This window comes from Corvus hawaiiensis, chromosome 1, assembly GCF_020740725.1.
Source record: "Corvus hawaiiensis isolate bCorHaw1 chromosome 1, bCorHaw1.pri.cur, whole genome shotgun sequence".
Classification (NCBI taxonomy): Eukaryota; Metazoa; Chordata; class Aves; order Passeriformes; family Corvidae; genus Corvus; species Corvus hawaiiensis.
In genome coordinates this window covers 70999340-71020318 of record NC_063213.1, presented here as the reverse complement: position 1 = coordinate 71020318, position 20979 = coordinate 70999340, and the positions used below count along the sequence as shown (strand labels likewise).

Sequence of the window (20979 nt, the reverse complement as noted above, 5' to 3'; positions counted from 1 at the left end):
GCTGGGGCTGCGCGGGCCGGGAGGGGACCGGGGCAGCCTCCGCCCCTGGCCCCGCCCGCGGGGCACCCAGCGGGAACGGGGCGGAATCGGGAAGCAATGCAGGAATTCTTTCTGTCTCCGCCAAATCGGAGCGCTTCTCGGGCGGCGGAGGGTGCGGGCTGTGAGGGGTTTGGGAGCAAGGCTTGCACGGGTGGTGTAAGGAAAGGAAAGTGAAGGCGCGCTCTGGGGTATTGGTTTAGATCTTGGGTCGGGGAGCTGTTGTTGTTGCGGTTTTTTAGCACAGAGTTTGCTAAGAGAGCATTGCAAAGCTGCCGTGCGATTGTGTGTCTGCAGGAGAGAGCTAACAGGGATATTTACAATTCCTGTGGGAGGACCGTGCAGGAAAGACGGAGATTCGGATGCAAACTCCTCCCCGTACTTGAATCTGAAAGGAAGCAGCGAATCTGACAGTTCTGCCTTAAGAAGCGGGGGAAAGCTGCTGTGTGAGTCAGATGTGTGGGTGGGCAGGGTCTGTGAGGCTGAAGAATCTTAACCTGCATTCTTGCCAGGACAAATGCTTCCAATTTCCAGTTAGAGGGCAAGAAATTTTTTTTTTTTAATAATGCCAGTAACTTGGAGTGATAAGTAATGTTGGGATATATGAGTTATATGGGGAAGAAATATGGTATGACAAATGTGAGGGATATTTATTTTGTTGGGGTTTTTAGTTTGGGGAATTGTGTTTTTTTCTTTGCTAAGTTGCAAGGTATCAGGTTTGGGGGGTTTTGTTTGTTTGTGGGTTTTTTGTTGGGTTTTTTTTGTTGTTGTTGGTTTGGTTTGGTTTTTTGTTCTTGGTTTTTTTTTTGTTTTCCCAGAGAATGTTGCAGTTACAATGAAATTCTTGCTTTTCGTAGCCAAAGTAACTCTGCTGACATCTCCCAGCCTGGCTGATAGGTTTAAAACCCAGCGTGCACACATAGAAGCAAGCTGCAGGTACCACTGAAGGTCTGTAGACTTACAGAAGGTAAGAGTTGGTAATTCTGTCATTCTGCTGTCTAACTTTGGCTCAGGTTGTCCTATAAAAGCAAATTATTTTCTCTGTGAAGTCAAGAGAGACTTCTTTCAGTAAGTCCTGAACAAAATGCTGTTGTGCCTGGCCACCTCAAAAGATATCACACTGTGTGGATATGGGATTGAAATCCAGAAGCAGACTCTAAACTGGTAAAATAACTCAAATATGTAGTGTGGGACTTCAGGTGCTTGTGCCACCAAATCAGTCTCCAGTGAGCTGATAATTTTCCAAGCGAGTCATGACATTTGTTGCCTAGTTTCTGCAGGGAAGTGCAAAAGAGAGAAACAAGTTTTTGTGTTCCAAAAAAGTTTGATCCGTTCTTGTTCTATGTTTTATGTCCCAGGCTCGGGAGCATGGAAAGCCTCTGTGCAGCAAACACCACTTTTTCTCTGGAGCTCTTAAGAAAGCTGTGTGAGAAGAAAAGTGGGCAGAATGTGTTCTTTTCGCCACTGAGTATTTCTTCTGCTTTGTCCATGGTTTTGCTGGGTTCAAGAGGTAGCACTGAAGCCCAAATAACAAAGGTAGGTCCAAATAAAGTTGTTGGATGGCATTTGATGGGAGCGTATGAGGAACAGATGTGTCTTACAGTCTGTGCCATGCCCTTGTGCTAAACTGTGATTGTCATTGTAGTCTGAGAGAGCAGAGCCATTCCTCTGGTGGGTGTGTAAGCAGAACCTGTTTCCGTTGTTTTTTAGTGTGAGCTTTGTTCATTATGAAATGAAGAGGTTCCTGGGTTTTGTTGTGTGGAGGTTTTTGTGGTTTTTGAGACAGATCTTCTTTAATGTGTATTTGGGAGGTACCTGGGATTTATTTATTGGTGTGATCAATTAGTGGCTGCATAAAGTATTTTCTTTTGCTTCCTTGCTTGGGCTTAGTATCACATGATACATGTTCTGAAAATGAAGCTGGCAACTGAAAAAATACTAAAACAATCCCACTGTCTAAATTTCAAACTGGTAACTGCAACCTGATTACCTCCTTTTTAAGAAATTGCTCAGGTAGCAAACACGACTTGGCATGTGTTTTATGCAGGAACTGACAATATTAAGTGCAAAATCAGTCGTTTTGGTTCTGATGTTTGTTTCCTTTGCAACCTGGGAGAGGAGTATAAACCCATGTTTTGTTTCCATTTATATTTATGGAAGTTTCTCAAAAACTTATATTGTTTGCATAATTGGAGAGACTCAAAATCCATCTGGACACAGTCCTGGACAGCTCTAGGTGTCCCTGCTTGGGCAGGGCGTTGGACCAGCTTGTCCCCACAGGTCCCTTCCCACCTCAGCCATTTTGTGATCCTCTAGTGCTTCCTTGAGGGAAGGAAAATGAGGACTGCTGACTCTGCAGTCAATACTTGTACAATTACATTCATTACTTGTACAAGCACTGTGGATGTTTGTCTTTGTGCAGGTGCTGTCTCTGAACAATGCCCAGGATGCTCACAATGGGTATCAATCCCTTCTCTCTGAAATTAATGATCCAAACACCAAATACATCCTGAGAACTGCAAACCGGCTCTATGGAGAAAAGACATTTGAGTTCCTTCCAGTAAGTAGCCATTAAATTTGTGGCCTTTCTTAGGATAATGTACTTGCTACCTCTTTCCTCTAGAGGAGAAAGGCAGCCTTTGGGGTTTGCCTTGCAAGTTTTCTGTGCTGAGAGCCAGGAGTGCAATAGATTCTGCCAGAGCCTGGTGTCAGAACTTGGTGGAGAGTCTCCTTTTAGATAACCTGTGATCTGAATATGGCAAAGCAGGGTAAAATCCATGAATTTCTACGCTTGAGGGTTCTGTGTTCCATTCATATAATTGGCTCAGGGACAAATGGCTGATGTATCTCTTAGCAAAACTCTTATAAAGAAACTTAAAAAATCCTATGTCATGTCCCTGAAGCCTAAAAGAAAAACAAGAAAAGAAATAGCCACATTATTTTCATTGAGGTTTAGTAGAAGATTGTAGTAGAGTGTTAAAGCCAATTGATTTAGTAACAATTCCTGGTTCAAAGAAGAGTTATAAATCCTAGAAGGAACTTGTCAGCCAGAACTTACAAGGCTTGATATGAAGCTGGGGAAAGAAAGGAGGCAGATTTCCTTGGGGAATGTAAGAATCATCTGTGTCTGAATGAGAGTAAATCTCTTGGTGAAAATCTGTTGTGAATGTCCCTGTTAGTCATTTATAGAGTTGAGTGAGAAATCCTACCATGCTGGCCTAGAGCAGACTGACTTCATGCATGCTTGGGAGGATTCCAGGAAACAAATCAATGGCTGGGTAGAGGAAAGGACTGAAGGTGAGTGCTTTGCCAAGTGCCCTGTTGTGTTTAATGGCAGCCACCTCTTGGGTGAGCACCCCTTTCAGGATATAGGATTGTGAATTCAAAGCACCCAAAGGCAGAGCTGTTGCTGTGTCTGGTCCATAATTCTCTTCTCTATTGTGTATGTCTTACAGAGTAGATACTGTCTTGGATAATAATTAGATCCATGTCAACCCATTAAAAGTGTGGGTTTTTCCTTTGTATCATAAAGGTAGAATCCAGAACCTGTTGGCAGAGGGGATTGTGAATTCCCTGACCAGGCTTGTGCTGGTGAATGCCATCTATTTCAAAGGCAGCTGGGAAAAGCAGTTCACCAAAGAGAGAACCACAGAAAGGCCATTCCGAATTAATAAGGTACGATGTGCTGAAATGCTGACAAGCAAAGTCTGTTCCCCTCAGGTAGTCTGAAATGAACACGTTTAAGAAGAAACTGAATCTTCCTAGCAGGGTTAGCTTGGGTCGGCTGTAAGAGATCCCTTATGCCCCCTTCCTTTCCTATGAACACCCTCTTTGCTGAGTTTCTCTGAACTTTCACATCATTACTAGAACCTTTAACCTAGGACAAGGACAGGTGTGAAAGCTTGTGAATTGAAGTCTTCTTCAGTCAGAGCTTTCTTGCTGCATTTCTGCCCCTGAGCCAATCCAAAATAGATGGGGAAAAACAAGTCCTTTTACGATGTGTGTGCTCTGTAGTCTTGGTTTTAGAAGTAGATCAGTGCTCTTAAGAAGACTTGGCCACTGGCATGGGCAGGCCATGGTTGCCCCTCAGGATCCCCTGCAGCCCTGGCTTGGCCTCCAGGTGTCATTAACAAGAACTGGGAATGTGCCTTCCTTAACTCAGCTGCTTGTAGCAAGCACTGTGGAAAATGGAAGCCTTCATGCCTGTCTTGAAACTGTCCGTCCCCAGTGGTGAAATAAATCCAAGACTGCTTTAAGGTGCCACTAGCACTTTTTAAATGAGGGAGTGTTTCTGGTCACCCCATATTCTCTACAAGAGCAGTTCAGAGACTGCTGGACTGACTCAGTTCCTGATGCTCTGTCCTCAATGAACAATTGGAAATCCGAGGTGTAAGCTGAAGTCTTAAGCTAGTTATTTTACATCCTGTTCTGTAACAAGGAGTTACTCTGACATCCCAGGAACCTTTCCAATATCCTGTGAAATTATTTCTGTGACTCTTGCACTTCTTATGACTCGCTGGATGATTTTCTTTTTCTGTGTGGCTTTTCTTTTGCTTATTGATCCTTTTTATGTGTCAGTGCTGCTGCAAAATAATTTCTGCCATATTCTCTCTGGGCATTATTCCAATGAGCATTACTTCAATAACAGAAATCTACTTAATCTCATGAAGGTAAGGGAGAAAGCAGTGAAACTGAAAAGAAGGGAAATAATGGAGCAAACAGTAGTAGCTGATGCTCCATGTGGAAATGGAGTAAGATAGCAGAGAATGCAAATAAGAATAAATTCTCTCCCCTTCTTAGTATCCTTATAACTTTTAAGAATTCAAAACAATACTCTCACTTTCTTGGTAGTTTTAGTAGATACATTTAAAAATATTTTAAGTCTTTGTTGTAGCGCTTGGAACCGCATGGGCTAAAAATGAAAACCCATGCATTGAAGTGACTTATTAATTTACAGCAAAGAACATAGCCCCTACTTACTACCAGCTCAGTTTAGTGTTTGTCACTAGCTGTTAAGTGAACAAAAGGGCAAGGACACGTATATGCCTTAAAGGAATTCCTCAAAGACATTTCTACATTAGTAATTAAAAATGAAATCTCAGGGATTTTTAGTTATTTCCAAAAGACAGTGTGGTGTCTGCGCTCTGTGGTGTGTGATCAGTTGTCTTTGGTCAAATCCTAAAAAGCCTTGAGTAACAGGCTGCCTGCTTCGTAGTTTGAGACCAGCAGAGTAGCTCAGCACTAACTGTTGACCCCTCTGTATTTCTAGAATGAAACCAGACCTGTGCAGATGATGTTCAAGAAGGACACATTTAACATGACCTATATTGGGGACTTCCAGACCAAAATCCTTGAGCTCCCTTATGTGGGTAATGAATTGAGCATGATCATCCTGCTCCCTGATGCAATCCAGGATGGATCCACAGGCTTGGAAAGAGTAAGTTGTTGAGCTGAGTGCAAAGACAGCCTGAATCCTTCCAGGGAAGAAGGTCTGCTGTTGCTCAGAGACCTGCAGTTCAGTTCCAGAGGGATTGTGTCCCTGGTGCCAGCAGAAATGTCCCTCTCCTCCCTGTCCCCAAAGTGACTGCCCCTCTGTGTGTCAGTGCTGCTCAGGCTGTGTGCTGCTGCCTTAGCCAGAGGCTCTGGAAGAAGAGCTGGTGCTGCTCAGGAGCAGAGGTCAGCTGTGGCTGTGGTGAAGGCAGAGTCTGGTGATGATGGAGTGTGGGGAGGGGGCTTTTGGTCGGGCTCTTTGGAAGTCCGGTGGCTTGTCCTGTAGATCTTCTGTGCTGAGCAGCTGGCAGGTGGTGTGTGGCTCAGTGCCTGGAAGGATGCTCACAGGAAAGGTCAGGATCTCTTTTGTGGTGAGGATAGGATACAAGTGTGGCCTCTTTGGCACTCTGGACAAGGAGTGTATTAAAGTTTTCTAGCACTGACTGCAACGGGCCTTGCGAGCAGACTGTTTTCATGATGCTGTTGACTGACCTGAAGAATGAATCTTTGGTAAAGAGATAGAACAACTAGGTTTTGTTTCTTTGCGTCCTTGTTAGCTGTTCCTCTGTGCCTTTCTTTCCCATAAGTAAAAATTAAAAAAACCCCAAACAATCTAACATGTTCTGTAGAAGTAAACCTGACATGGAGGTGATCGTACCTACCAAAAAAACGTTTGGTAATGATCTTGGTGGGGCCCGTATTCTTAAGTGACAAGTATAACTTGCAGTTTTGGCTTGAGACACACTAACCCTGCTAAAAAAGATGCATGTTATGGACTGTGTAAACAAACCCCATAAGCACTTCTTTTGCTTGTGTAAGACTGATTCAATTCCCAATGTAATTAAGTAAATTTGGGATTTTTCTTCAGCTGGAAAGAGAACTTACATATGAGAAGCTAACAGATTGGATCAATCCTGAAATGATGGACTCTACAGAGGTGAGGGTGTCTTTACCCAGATTTAAACTGGAAGAAAGTTATGATCTGAAACCCCTTCTGAGCAGCATGGGAATGCCTGATGCATTTGCCTTGGGGAAGGCAGACTTCTCGGGAATCTCATCTGGCAACGAGCTGGTGCTCTCTGAAGTGGTTCACAAGTCCTTTGTGGAAGTCAATGAAGAAGGCACTGAAGCAGCTGCTGCCACTGGGCTGGTCATTAATTTGCGCTGTGCGATGATCGTTCCAGAATTTACTGCTGATCATCCCTTCCTCTTTTTCATCCGGCACAACAAAACTTCCAGCATTCTGTTCTGTGGCAGATTTTGCTGTCCCTAAGGAGGAGATGTCTTGGCAGCATAGGTGCCATCACACAATAAATTTACATTTCCCTGGCACAAGGGGACTGCTTTTGCACTAATTGTCTCTTTCAGCCGTGCCTGAACCCTCTTCTGTGCTCTTGATCCTGGGCTTGGCAGGAATAACAGAGCTGCTTAGACAAGCACAGCACCTTTCATGTCCTACCCCTCCTGCCCCTGCACCTGGGTGCAGAGGTCTCCAGGTTCTTGCTGACACAAGAGCCATCCCCCTTGTTCTCTGAGTGCTTCCTCTGTGCTTGACTTCACTTTTGGTGTGCAGCAGGCAGAGTCAGGCAGTGAGAGCCCATGGAAGAGAAGAAGTTACTTTTGCTTGTGACAAGGCTGGAGCACATTTGCAGCTGCCCTCCCCTCTTACCTTCCAGACTCATCCATTGAGTGCCTTGGTACATTCCCTGGAGCTGAAAGGAGTGTTTGGCAGCCTGTTCCAGGTGTTGCTGAGCATCCTGCCTAGCTGTGGGTTTTTTGTCTAGTAACTGGAGAAGCACTTAGGCAAAAATGTTTTTGCAGCCTATGTCCTTATAGGGTATTTATGGGGTGAGAACCATCACCACAGAAGATCCTTAGTTCATTACCTGTCACCTGGTTCTGGTCCTTTAACAAAGAATGTAGTTTAACTGTAGAATACCAAAGACAAAGCTGAAACAGCTTTCCTAACACAAGGATGTTTTTTGCCCTTTCTGTTTTTTGAATAATAAAAGAACTCTAATTGCTGTAGTGGTCTGTTTCTTTTTTCCACAATAAATAGTACATTTTTTAACCAGTTTCTGAAATCTGAATTATTTCTTGTAATACCCGCTTCTATGTAGGTTGTTTGGAATTCATCACTAAACACAAGATTTTTCTGGGTAGTGAAACCCAAGGTGCTTACTTGGGTTGCCATACATTAGTGGTTGGCCTTGAAAGGATTTATAGCAAGGGGCTCCCTAGATAATAGGGGTTTTTTTTGGGCAGAACTGCAATGCTTCCTCTTGGATTCTTGCACAGCTTCAAATCAAGGCTTGATAGACATTACCCAAAAGGTGGTAGATGGGCATATCCTTTATTCAGCGCACAGTAACCCAGCTGTCTCAGGTGAAGCAAATAAAAGCAATATTTGCAGGGGAGAGGAGTGAGACCCAACACGTGTGTCACCAGGATGCATGCCGTACAGTCCCGTTAAAGGGCTGATGCTATACACCTGAAACCAATACGGGTAGTATGGGTGGGGACGTCCTGGGAGCCAGACCGAGGGCTGATGGAGAACAAAGATCGCGATACACCAAAGAAAACTCTCCATGCAGTTACTTTCTTTGGAATGAAAAAACCAAGCGAAATAACTTTATAAAAGATGAGTGTAAATAGAGACACAGGGTCGAAAGGCAGAGACAAGCCTCCCCAGGCAGCCGGCCTGTCCTTGTCCCAGGGTCTAAAACACCTGGATCTCTTACCGCTGGCTCAAGGTGGGGGTTGTTGGTTAATTCCACTCCCTAAACTCCCTCGTCTCTCAGCCGGGAAACCGGGGACACGCGGACGGGAGTGGCCGCAGGTAACACCTGCCGTCCCGCCCCTGTCCCGCCCCCCGGCCCGGCGGGGTCCCCGCGGGTGACAGCGCGGTGTCACTGCGCAACTCGGCTCCTTCCGATCCATCCCATCCCGCCCCGCTCTCCGCTGCCTGGCAGGTAGGCGGCCAAGCGGCCCTTGGCTGCGCTGGGGCTCCGCGGGGCTGTCCCCGCCCCTGCCCCCGGGACATCCTACGGGAAAGGGGCGGTAACGGGAACAGAAGGGGGAATTCTTCCTCGCCTCCTCAGCGGCGGGGTCTGCGCGGGGTGGGGGGCGCTTCTCGGGCACCGGGGGTGGGCACTGTCCAGCAGCTGGTTTGGGTGAAAGGCTTGCGCAGCGACGTGTAGGTAAGCGAAAGTGAAAGCACGCCTTGGGGCTTGGGTTTGGATATTTTTAGGGATGTTGGTGGGCTTTCTTTAGCCTATAGCTCGATAAGAACGTCGCAAAGCTGCCGGGTGTTTATCTGTCTGGCACGGAGGAAGCCCATAGTGGTATTTTGCAATTGCTGTAGAAAGACTGTGCAGGAAACACCCAAATTTTGGTGTAAACTCCTCCACTCAGCTGGCTCCGGAGAAGAAAAAAACAAGAGTCCGGCTGCAAGCAAGCACAGAGCAGCCGGAATCTGAGCTGGGCGAGCAGGAAGGTTGCACAGCATCCTGCGGTACCGCCACTGCCCTTGGGTGGGGTTTTGTGCCTGACCCGGCCCTTGCACCTTTCACCCTTCTCCAAGGGCCTGCTCTTGAGCATCTCCCCAAAATGCATCGCTGCTCCGTGTCAGCCCTGAGGCTTTGCCTGTTCTGCGCTTCGCTTGTGTCCTCGCCGGTCGGTGGGTCACCCGCAGCTCCCAGAGCCCCGGGCTCCCGTCCGTGTCCCGATGGTCCCGGATGCGGCAGGCAGGCAGCTCCAGTGCTCTCGGCGGCGCAGGCGGGGGACAGCCGTACCCTCCGCTGCTGAAAGTCAGCGAGTACCCAAGTCCTTGGCGGGGTTGACACAGCTCAGGGACATGGGGTTTGTGCCATGAAGACGGGCAGGTTGTTGAGAGGCGTCTGAGTGTCCCTGAGCAGATATTTTGAATGTCCTGTGTGCAGGATGCAGGTAGAGGAGCAGAGGGAATGCTGCAGAAGGAGAACCCTGATGGGTCCTGGGTCTGTGAGGCTGAGGGACTTTTGCAGTCTTACCAGCACATATAGTTCCAATTTCAGACCTGCAGGCAGGAATTTTTTTAAAAATAATGTCTTTAAAGTTAGTATGATAAAGAAGGTTGGAATATACAATTACCATGGAGAAAATCCCCTGCTTTTTCAATGTGACTGGTTTTTTTTTTTTTTAAAGAATAAGGTGCACTGATAATGATATTCTTGCTGTTTCTGTAAGCAGCTGCATCCAGTTTAATCCAGTCTTTACTGTGTGAGTCACACAAGGTTAGACAAGATGTTTGAAGATTGTTTCCCAGGTCCTTATCAAATGTTTTATTTTTCAGCTATAACCATGGAGAACCTGTCTACTGCCAACAGCAGATTTGCACTTGATCTGCTCAGAAGGTTTAGTGAGGCCAACCCAACAGGAAATGTCTTCTTTTCTCCTGTCAGTATCTCTGCTGCTCTGGCCATGGTCCTTTTAGGGGCCAAAGGTAACACAGAAGCCCAGGTGTTGAAGGTTAGTAAAATAAAAGGGTCATTAATTTAATATTTTATTTACATTTAAAATGGTTGTGTTTTAGAAGAGGAAAGATGAAATGAGGGTATTTTTATGTGATCAGGACAGGATTTCTGTCATGCACACTGAGTCTTCCTCACACTCTGCAGTTAATCACCCTCTGCCTACCCTGCTCCAGAGCCCTCTGCCTGTATTTTTTATGGCCTTTGTTGCTCATTTAATTTCCCTTGTTAATTCTTGAAGGAGAAAACTAATTGCATTAGTCAGTCTCCTTTCAAATTGATCATAATTTCCAGCAGCAAGGCTTTGTGAGTTTTCATGAGACATTTTGACAAGCTATTACTTCATAACACAAGATCACCAATGGTGTGCTCATTGTTAGTAATTCTGTGTGTTTTGTAAAAAATCGATGGTGTTATAGATATTAAGTGTAACAATTATGATGATACATGGTGATGCTACCTAAGTATCAATCTCTTACTATCAGCTAGGCACTCAGGTATCTTGAAGGAGCTCAGCCTGCATGGTTATCCTTATCATAGCCTTAGGTTGAGCAGGATAGTTTAAAAAAAACTCCTTACAAATTGCAAAAATGGTGCATATAGGAGTGTGCTGTTTTCCCCTGAAACCTCTGTCATGGAAGGGACTCAGTCATTGTTATTTTTGCACCCTCACCAGGCTACCACCTGTAAAAGGGCGTATGAGTCTGCTCCTTGCAGTCATCATTGTGAGCTTGCCTATGAACAATTTCACCTTTGTATTCTGGACTTTAGGAGGAACTCTTTTATACTGTTGAGTGTTGCTGTGCTTACTCAATAAAATTACTTTCCCACTACTTGTTCAAACAGACTTTGAACGTATTTCATGTAATCAGACTGACAGCCCCACCTAGGATAAACCTACTGACAGCAGAAATCATGCAAAATCAACTTGGGGGGGGAAATAAATGTCTTTCAACACAGTCACCCTCAGCAGGACGTGTTCCTGTACCATAGTACTTCACTTATGAACACAGTGCTAATTAAAGAGGCAGCAATTAGTAACTGTCGAGAGCTATTTGCAAGCACAGAGAAATTTGTTTCTGGGATCATGATGCTATTGTAAGGTTGCCTCCGTGATGTTCCTGCTCAGCCATTCATCTGTGCAGCACAGCTTGCACTGAGGTGGTCAGCAAGGCCTGAGCAAAAACCCAGTGAGAGAAAGAGAAGGCTTTCCTTTGAATCCAATGACTGCTTCACAGCAGTCTTCCCTACTGGGAAATGCATGGGTTAAGTTTGAGTGTGAATGTTCCTTCTTTGGTGTAGCCTTCCCTGTCTATGAGGTCTGGCAGCTTCTGCTGTCATATCTATAAGCCTTGGCCAGCCAGCTTGCCTCTGGAAAAGGAGGTACTGGTAAAGAGAAATTGCAGAAATGTGTTTGATTTAAAGCTAATACTTTCTTAATACATATATATTTATATGTAAAAAAGTATCTATGGAGTATATATGTATTTATGGAATTATATTTTCATAAAATTATAAAAGATTCTTGCTCTAAGTTTTCTTAATACCTCACCTGTGTTAGTAGATTGTATATTCTGAAAATATACAACCCCAGGTTCCCTTGGGCCAAAGGGGGAACCAAGAAAGCAAAGGAGTCTCCATGGCATCATGTCTTTTTGATTCCTCACCTGGGAATGAGTTCTTGGGTCCAGTGGCCCACAGAGGAGAGGCCCACAGAAATGTAGACAGGACTGTTACTTTTGGTACCTTTTATGTCTTCAGAATGAAAGAAAGACAGTGAAAATGATGTATCAGAAATTAAATTTTGGGTACATCCCCGAAGAGTTGTGATCAAGAAGGGTTGTGATCAGGAGCTACATCTGTGATCATGTACAAACCAGGAGCACAATACAGGTGGCTGACAGGGGCAGCGTAGCACCCAGGGACAGTTTGATTCATTCTTTGAGATTTACAGAAGTCTCTAAGCAGCTTCCAGCCTTTTCCTTTCTCTTTCTTCAGCCTACCTACTGGATCCTGCCCTGCTGCATCAGACCTGCCCTGCAGAGACACCCTATGTTCTTTTAAGGCAATATTAACAGCAGCTAGTTCATTTCTTTTATTTCAGACACTTCATCTTGACAAAGTTGAAGATGTTCATTCAAGATTCCAGGCTCTGGCTATGGATATAAACAGAAGCAATGCTCCCTATCTCTTGCGGCTGGCCAGCCGGCTCTTTGGAGAGAAGTCCTACAGCTTTCTGCCGGTACAGTGGTGCACATCAGGATGGCACATGGTGGCACCTGGGGGGAAAATGCAGATACTTGAGTATTTATGAAGTAGAACTATTGCCAGGCGTGTTTCTAAACATTACTGGGCAGTTGACAAGAGTATTTCATACTTGCCCTGTGCATTTCCATAGCTGTGGGTATCTGTGCCTCTCAGCTAAAGGGTATAACACAGCAAACCCTTTTCTTTTCTTGTTCACTTCTGCTGTGCTTGGCCTCAAGAGAAGAATTGTTCGTCTATGTTCTTAACTTACAGTGACTATCATAACATCCCACTCTGTTGCAACCAGCTTTTTAGGTTGCAGCCATTTCTGTTCCTGTTGCAATCAGCTTTTTAGGATTTTCATTGGAGTAGTACCACATCACTTAAATATTTTGGAAAATGTTATGTATTTGGGAGGGCATATCCAATATGTTTTAACAACATGCCTCTTCACCAGTGAATTATAACTTTCTGTGCACATAAGTTGATATTTTTGTCCCCCCTTCAGCTATTTTGGAGAGTTTTCTTTTATCCTAGCTGTGCTTGAGCACAGGAGCCTGTTTCAGGAGAATGATAGGTAAATATTGCGCATCCCATCAGCTCTAGACATGGCTGGTGTACTATGAGGCTTACTCTAAGAGCGGGGAAAAAACTTGTTAACTTCAGAAACCCCCAGGCAACACTGTTAGAGCCCCACCTCAGAGCAGGTGACAATCTGCGTACACTTTATCCACCTCATAATTAGATGTTTTCTTACCTGCATGCAGTGAAAGTTCTTCTTATCATTCCAAAATCTAGGATTTCCTGACTAATACACAGAAATTATATGGAGCTGATTTGGCTACAGTTGATTTCCTTCAGGCTTGTGATAAAGCCAGGAAAGAAATTAACCAGTGGGTCGAGGAGAAAACTGAAGGTAAACTACCTTTTTGTTAATAACCAGCAGTGTTTCGTATCTTGGGAGCAGGAATGGGCTTTATTCTCTTCTGTCTTTACAACAGCTTAATTCTGCCCTGGGATATTCATTTGATGCATGGACAGAACCAGAAATTACCTAGGCAAGGCATTTAAACAGTTCCATGAGTCCTGAGAGTTTTCCATTTTGTTTTTCTGTTCAAGCCATGAGTGCAGGAGAGATGCCTAAACATGGAGTTGTACTCATGAGCTGGAGAATTTGTTTAAGTCAGTCCTGGTCCGTATTGTATATATATTTCTAAATTCAGTATTCCTTAATGTGGGTGTTCTGTAGTTCTTGTATGACAAGTAGATGAGTTGCACGTGAAAGTTTAAACTAACAATATTACATTTCCAACAAATCACTGTATATCAACAGTTATAGTGGTGTGTACTATTAAAAAGCATGGTGAAGTAGAGGGGCAGGTATTGAAATACATGTTATTACAGGTAGAGATTAGTTTTATATTTTAGTATTTCTGTGGTATCCATTTCTCTATGTATGTTTTATATGCCATCAACTTATTACATGATTTTGTTATGACTTTTTTTCTGTTGTCTCTGAAGGCAAAATCCCTGATCTGCTGTCTGAAGGCTCAGTTGATAGCATGACCAAGCTGGTACTGGTGAATGCTATTTATTTCAAAGCGAACTGGGCAGAGAAATTTCAAGAAGCTGACACCACTGATGCACCATTTCGGTTAAATAAGGTAATACAGATATGTCTTGGTAGGATACATGTAATGGAGAGGTCAGATAATATGGGTAGTAACATAAAGCTTTGCTTACAGATAAAATAATTAAGAAATACAAAGTCATTTATGAATATTTTAATTATTTTTTATGGATTTTAGTATTTTTCTGTATTCAGCAAGCTATTTGTTGTCTCACTTACTGGAATAGTATCAGGGACAATTCTCACCTATAGATTAGGACTTAGTGATATTTCTGTCTGCAGTAGATCATCAGCTAAGAACTGTGTCTGTGATGCTAGGTAAGCAGTATTAAAATGACAGGACATTTTGATTAAGCCCCATCTTCTTGTTCTATATTATGTTTATGTTATTAGATTTACAAGTTACTGTATGCAATCTTCTGCTTTATGCTAAACAGAGTTGATGTTTGTTGGCTTAACATTTTCATTTTTGGGCACAGCAATTTGAAGAAACTGTTTCAGTTTCTGTGAGGACTGTGCTATAGAAGCCAAAGGAGAGACAAATAATACAAACACGTTATTTCTTCAGAAGAAACTCTTATTAAACAGGGAGTCAGAAGTCTGAAAAAAACAGTTCTATAATGGAGGAAAAGTGTTTACAAAAATGCGGTTTTAACTTACTTGTTTCCTATCAGTTCTTCAAATGAGTATTTCCTTAACTGTTACTTTTGGTGCCTTTTATCCGTCCAGAATGAAAGAAGGACAGTAAAAATGATGTATCAGAAAAAGAAATTTAATTTTGGGTACATCCCTGAGGAGAAGATCCGTGTTTTAGAGCTGCCTTACGATGGAAGAGAACTTAGTATGATCATCCTCTTACCTGATGACACTGAAGAGGACTCCACTGGACTGCAGAAGGTGACCCATCTAAGCTAATGCAGTTGTTCAATGTTCTTAAGTTCAGCCTTTCAAAATTAAAGCCTTGATGAACCCATATTCTCAGAGCACCAGATCTGTCAAGTGTATTTTTAGACAACTCTCTACTAGTACAGCAATAAAGAAAAAATGGGTGTACTGCATCAGGAAGAGAAGTTGTGTTCTGATTTTTTAGCTTGTGTTCATGTGTCTTCTCTTTCAGTAGCTTTGAAAGTCTTTATTTTCTTAACTGTGAAGTAGTGAGACTGTTTTCCATTAAACGGCCAGCTTCTTTGAGCTCTCTGATTATGATTTTTGTTACTTGTTTTTAATTAGGTAATTCCATTCAAGTAGATTAAACAGTAAGAAGACTGGGTTGCTGTCGGTGCAAGTTTTTCCCTTCTGTACACTGCAGCAAGAAGGAAATGTCTTTGTAAAGTATTACTTTGCATTACTTTGTAAAGTAAAAACTGCACTGACTCCACTTAATTTTAATAGTATTTTTTTGATCTCTATTTAGCTATCAAAGATATGGGTATGTTCACTTTTGTATAGCTGCTTTACCATTTTAAAATAGTGTTCTATAAATAAAACCTCATAAATGTTACTGAAAATGAAATACTACACTGGTGATAAGTCATGATCTCCGTCCTTTGAATTCTAGATGGAAAAGCAGCTTACCTCAGAGAAGCTCCAGGAATGGACACGTCCAGAGCATCTGTATTCCGCTGACGTTCACGTGCGTTTGCCAAAGTTTAAGCTGGAAGAAAGCTATGACCTTAAATCAGATTTAGCTGCTATGGGCTTGCTGGATGTATTTGACAGTGGCAAGGCTGACTTGTCAGGAATGTCAGGGGCACGTGACCTCTTCCTCTCTGAAGTTGTCCACAAGGCTTTTGTGGAAGTGAACGAGGAAGGCACAGAAGCTGCAGCTGCCACTGCTGGCATTGCTATGCTCTGCATGGTCATAGAAGAGGATTTCAACGCTGACCATCCTTTCCTTTTCTTTATTCGCCACAACCCAACACAAAACATACTTTTCTTGGGCAGATATGCTTCCCCATAAAAGAAAACTTAGCATTTGCAGCATTGGTAATGAAAGCTTTGTTCCTGATTGAGTTAATCCTCCTGTCATGGGTTCCTAGTAACTTGACTGAGATTCTGCCTTTCCCATTAAAACAACCCCAGCGAAATGGAGGAGTAATTTATTTTTTTTTTCTTGAGATTGACATAATTTTTAATTAAACAAGGAAAATATTGACTGTAGGCAGAAGAAATATTGGAGCAGAAATAAATTTTCTTGGAAGAAATGCATGTCTCTTAAAGCACAGGATCACCCTTTATGCATCCTCACATGGATTATTCTGTGTCGACAGCTCCCCGTTGCGATACCAGTCACTCCTTAATAATCCAGGCACTCCTTATGCACATATACTAGGTTGTTCTTACAAAACTATTCCTCTCCTAAAATCTTGCTTTACAAAAATACTGTAATAAAATCATTCTAGGCACCAAAAGGCATGTCTTGAACAGCTGAGTTTACCCAGTTCTGTCGTGAAATAGAAGGTCAGATAACATTTGTTTAGAGACATCTATTAATAGAGAAAGGATTAAGCTATTTAAACAAAAGTAACCCCTTGAAGTTAGTAGCCAGAAAACTTGCAACACAGCTTTTGAATGAGAAGGGAAAAAATGAGTAAGAACTTTAGGTGAGATGTTTAAAGAGGATTTTTAAAATTTACAGACTGGTGCCATTCTAGTTACTGAAAACATGAACATTTTTCAGGGATTAGAGGTTTTGGGTGCCTTTTCAAAAGTTCAGAAACTGTCAATATGACATTAGATTCTGACCAGAAGCTATATCATTCCCAAAAGATATTTTAGCTTCCCAGAGGATGACTGGGCGTGATCTGCAAGAACTATCTGATGTGCTTCTTTATTTACAAGGATTCTACATTTACTGAGCTGACTTCTACTGCCTCTTTATGCTCAAATCTCTGGTACTGTACCACAGCCTTATTCCTGGGAGCCAGTGTAATTACATACTGTTGTGTTCTGTGTTTATTTTTGGAGGTTATTTGCTTGTTATCTTGGGTACTGTAACATTTACGTGTACAACCTCAGCTCAGAGTGGGACACAATAATTTATATAATTGCAAACTGTATTTTAATCTTGTCTTTAAGCAAGAAATAAAAGTCTTCTACTTAAACTTTTGTTCCAAAAGGCGATTTTTTGCATGCAGTTTAGTATTTCAGAGTACCAAAATAACAGTCTGAAGAGCAGATCCAAAGAAAACCACTGGTGCAGCAGGTGCGACCAGCTGTCTGAAGTTGTTCAGAGTAGGTGAAAATATTGAAAACCAGATTGCTCAACAGAAGAGATGATTGCATGAACCAGCAGCTTCCCCTGGAAGTGTGAGCCAAGCTGCTCGCCCCCACAGGGAACAGGGGCAGTCACAGATTTACGAAATGGCACAAGCATTTGGTCTGCAATGCCCAGTTGCAAAGGCTCTGGTAGGCTTGCAAAGGAGAGAGAGCGTATTGCAGCCTGCAGATGTGAATGCACCCCTTCAAAAACACGACACTGAAAACCCAGTACCTTGCAAACAAAAAGTACTAGCAAAAAACCCATGTAAAAATTTGGAACACTTTGATGTTGGGTTAGTTCTGGGTTTCTGGGCCTTGTCTTCAGCATTTTAGCAAAAAAAGGTGCTGCTGCCACAGATGGGGTTTGCCAAAGCAAGGCTCAAAAACTCCATTTTAATTACATCCTTATCTTTATTGGCACAAACTCAGTCAATGCATGCAGGATACATGACTGAAGGCTGTTAGAGCAGTAATTACCAGGAAATCAGAAGAAAGATAAAACCTTGCATAATTGTACAAATCAGCGTAGCTTTATGAGGAGACTGATGTCTGTCTGTATTTATTGTGTTGGTATCTGAACCATTACATTGAGACAAGTTTGGTTTTCTACAGACAGGGTGCACAAAATAAAGTCTCGGCAATAAAAATCTCAATAAAATCAGCTTCACATCCAACAACTTAAAAAAACCCAGCAAGCTTACTGGCCAATATTCCCCTGCCATATTTTATGTCCACAATAACATAGTTGTGTTTTTCCTTAGTACTCCTTGTTTTTTTCCTGTGCTCTTGTCAGAACAAATGACTGATGAGGGCTGACTCCAGCAGAGAAAACTGGCACGCCATCTGTATTCACATTTCTAAATAATAATATGCTGCTTCAATGACCTTGTGAGAAGGATTTTGTTTGTAGAACTACTGAATGAACACAGGCCTCGCTGAGTTCAAAGCAGGGTAATTTTGAGTACAAGATGCTCTAACTGAGGAAAAAGGTAGAAAATGTAATTTTAATGTGTTAAAGATATACAAGATGAGAGTATGTCACATCACAAGTCTCAACACAAAATCAGGAGCTTACCCTTAGTCTTAGCTAGGTAGCAGTCATAAGTCCACACCCACCGCATTAAAAAATACTGCTTACAAAATTTTTGGTTTATGTTAACCCTGAGGAATGCAACATTAAAAAGTCAGCCTGACTGCAGTTAAACTTCCTAGGAGGGAAATGCTAACTTCTTGAGCACTTTGAGTACTTGAGTACTCTGTTCAAAACCAATTTGCAACAGGCTGCTGGTTTGAGTAGACAGCATGCAAGTTTCTTCCAGAGGAACAGGGGATAGCAGTAGCTGGATTTCCTTCTCAGTTTTGGCTTCTCCTAAGCAGACCAGGCTTTACAACAAGACAAAACTCAGAGATATTTGCTCACTGTGCTGTGATGAGTAATCTAAACTTTGTACTGCTGCCAACACACTTCTCAGGAAAGCCCTTTGGTTTTGGTAATTTAAACAGAAAAACCACCACCACCACCCACCACCAATTGTCTGCTTTTCGTCTGATTCATGCAGTTGAAATTGCTCATCCTAACAAGTACATACCATAGAGGGGATAAGGAGGACAGTTATCTCTGGGTTTTACGTCACCTTATACTAGAGATAAACCTAGATGAGTTAACTCAGACCATGTTAGTTATACTTTTGCTGTTAAATGTTGGTATGTGTCTACATATGACCAAAATCCTGGTAAAGTATATAAACCTGATCAAGTCTTGGAGATGGATGTTTGTCTTGATTTCATATGGTTCATTATGGTTTATTACAGAAATAAGACCAGTCCAGTTGCCTTGCACCTATTGAGATAAAAAGGTACAATTGGAATCAGAACTGTGCTTTTGGTTTGGATTTTTTCATTTATTTGTTTGGTTGGTTGATTTTATTTTGGTTGTTTCAGGTTTGTTTTGTTTCTGTTTGGTGGGTTTGTTTTTTTTTAACCATAGTGAACCACTAGCTCTGTCATATTATCTCATGGACCATCTAAATGCATGTTGTTAGCCATATTCATTAAGAGGCCTATGCAATCCCAGACTACCTAGTAACAATAAAAGACAAAAACCACAGCCAAAATCCTGGAGAGCACAGCCTGTCTGGAAACATGCCGAACATGCAGAGTGGCTGCTGGCAATTCAGATAATGAACTTGCCACAGCAGCCAGAAAATGTATCTTCAGGATAGACAGGAATTCAAACAATCAGCTTGCACAAACACTTTCATTTTTAAGTCATTTAATGGAAAATGCTAGGCAATCATTTTGGCTAAGGGCTTTTCTCTCAACATGAGAGAAAATGCTCACAGAAAAGGGAAAAAAATGCAGTCCAGAGGTTAAACTGAAGGTTTAAACTCTTTGTGCATGGAAAACAAGACAAGAAAAACAAAATACAAGTAATGATTTCACATAAATATTTAGTATAAAAGCCCAGACAACTCCTTGCCAGCTCTATCATCCAAATTTTTATCTGTGAGAGTCAAACAAGCTAAATGATGGAAACAATATTCATTAGGTAATTTTCTAAAAGACCCCTGCAGTGGAACTCATTTGGGGCATTATTTAACTGATATTTCTGTTGTGGCTATCCATATCTTTGACATGGGCATGTTACTACTGGGAGAAGCAACATACAGTACAATTTGCTTCTCAAAGTATTGAATACTCCAACATGGAATGTTTATGGCATGGCCTTTCTCATCATCTACACTGTTTCTTAGTGGGCCAACTTATGTAAGAGAAAAAGAGATTGAGGCATAGTGGATTTTGATGGTGTTTCTTACAGCAGAAGCAACTGTGACCTGATGGGATACAAATCTCATTCCAAATTTTCCAGTGACACTGCAATATCTGGTATTACCTTACAGCTCTACACTCTGAAGGTAAATAAATACACCACTATATCAGCATGCAACTCATAACCATTTTTGCCCTTCAGTGAGCTTCTCAGGGTAAACCCCAGGTAGTCAAAAGCCAGAAAACAAAGAAACGTGCTTTGTGATTTTTAATTTCATTCTTTCAACTTGTGCTTTTGAAGCAGTTTCAGTAAGAGATTGGCTTCTGCTTGTTGAAAGCAGCATTGCCAATCCTATGTGGAGACTGTATACATCTTCCTGAGAGGAAATGGATGTTTTTGCCTTAGGTCTGTTTTGGAGGGATGGGAGATGGTGCGGGGTGAAATGTCCATCTGTGAGTGCATCTGGTCCTGATGGATTTTTAATAGAGCATGGAGTTCTTCAGAGGAGATGACCCTCTTTAAGGGAATATAAAAGAGATGCACATCAGCAGCAGGGAGAGAGCAGGAAGCAGCCACTCTCCAGTGCTGCTAATTACCACAAGGAGGAAGGGAAAAGGTAAATAACACTTTGCTTGGAGAACAGCCATGAGGCACAATGGCTTTGAAATACTTACTTGTTGTTACAATATTTTGGTAGCCCATTAGACAGCGCTGTCTGATGGATCTGACCAGAGGGCCATGATCTTTTTGCCTCCATCAGAGGCTGAGGAATGAAACACCACCTCTGAACCCTCTGCCAACCTGTGCTGCCCTCTGAAGGCGAGCACATGCTGCTCAGATTTACTCCAGCACTGGAAAAGACCACACCTTGCCTTATTCCTCCAAATGCATTTCAGAGGACCATCAGGATAAAAATACTAATCTAATTAATTACCCCCTTAATTCATGCAACAAGAAAGTTCCAACCAAATCACAACAAAAAAGTGAATTGTGTGAAAAAGAAAAGCATGCAAATTTACATAAATGAAGCTTGC

The 20979-nt window shown here is 42.5% G+C and overlaps 2 protein-coding genes across 7 annotated transcripts; both read left to right on the top strand.

Annotated features, from left to right (window-relative positions):
• Positions 1-54: 54 nt before the first annotated feature.
• LOC125329102 (serpin B6-like) lies at positions 55-7600 on the top strand. Of its 4 annotated transcripts, none has more exons than XM_048310530.1 (9): positions 55-151; positions 334-482; positions 894-984; positions 1395-1572; positions 2459-2596; positions 3216-3333; positions 3569-3711; positions 5306-5473; positions 6395-7600. In XM_048310530.1, the coding sequence occupies exons 4-9, from the start codon at positions 1405-1407 to the stop codon at positions 6797-6799; spliced, it is 1140 nt and encodes a 379-aa protein (XP_048166487.1). In that variant the 5' UTR covers positions 55-151; positions 334-482; positions 894-984; positions 1395-1404; the 3' UTR covers positions 6800-7600. The 4 variants fall into 4 exon arrangements, with proteins under 4 accessions (XP_048166487.1, XP_048166470.1, XP_048166479.1 ...); XM_048310513.1 differs by having other exon boundaries at positions 894-1003; XM_048310522.1 differs by having other exon boundaries at positions 107-482; positions 894-1003.
• Positions 7601-8403: 803 nt separating this feature from the next.
• Positions 8404-17018, top strand: LOC125329033 (leukocyte elastase inhibitor-like). Of its 3 annotated transcripts, none has more exons than XM_048310395.1 (7): positions 8404-8498; positions 9860-10035; positions 12142-12279; positions 13083-13200; positions 13806-13948; positions 14644-14811; positions 15473-17018. In XM_048310395.1, the coding sequence occupies exons 2-7, from the start codon at positions 9868-9870 to the stop codon at positions 15872-15874; spliced, it is 1137 nt and encodes a 378-aa protein (XP_048166352.1). In that variant the 5' UTR covers positions 8404-8498; positions 9860-9867; the 3' UTR covers positions 15875-17018. The 3 variants fall into 3 exon arrangements, with proteins under 3 accessions (XP_048166352.1, XP_048166353.1, XP_048166351.1); XM_048310396.1 differs by lacking the exon at positions 8404-8498 and adding an exon at positions 8639-8726; XM_048310394.1 differs by lacking the exon at positions 8404-8498 and adding an exon at positions 9106-9205.
• The last annotated feature ends 3961 nt before the right edge of the window (positions 17019-20979 follow it).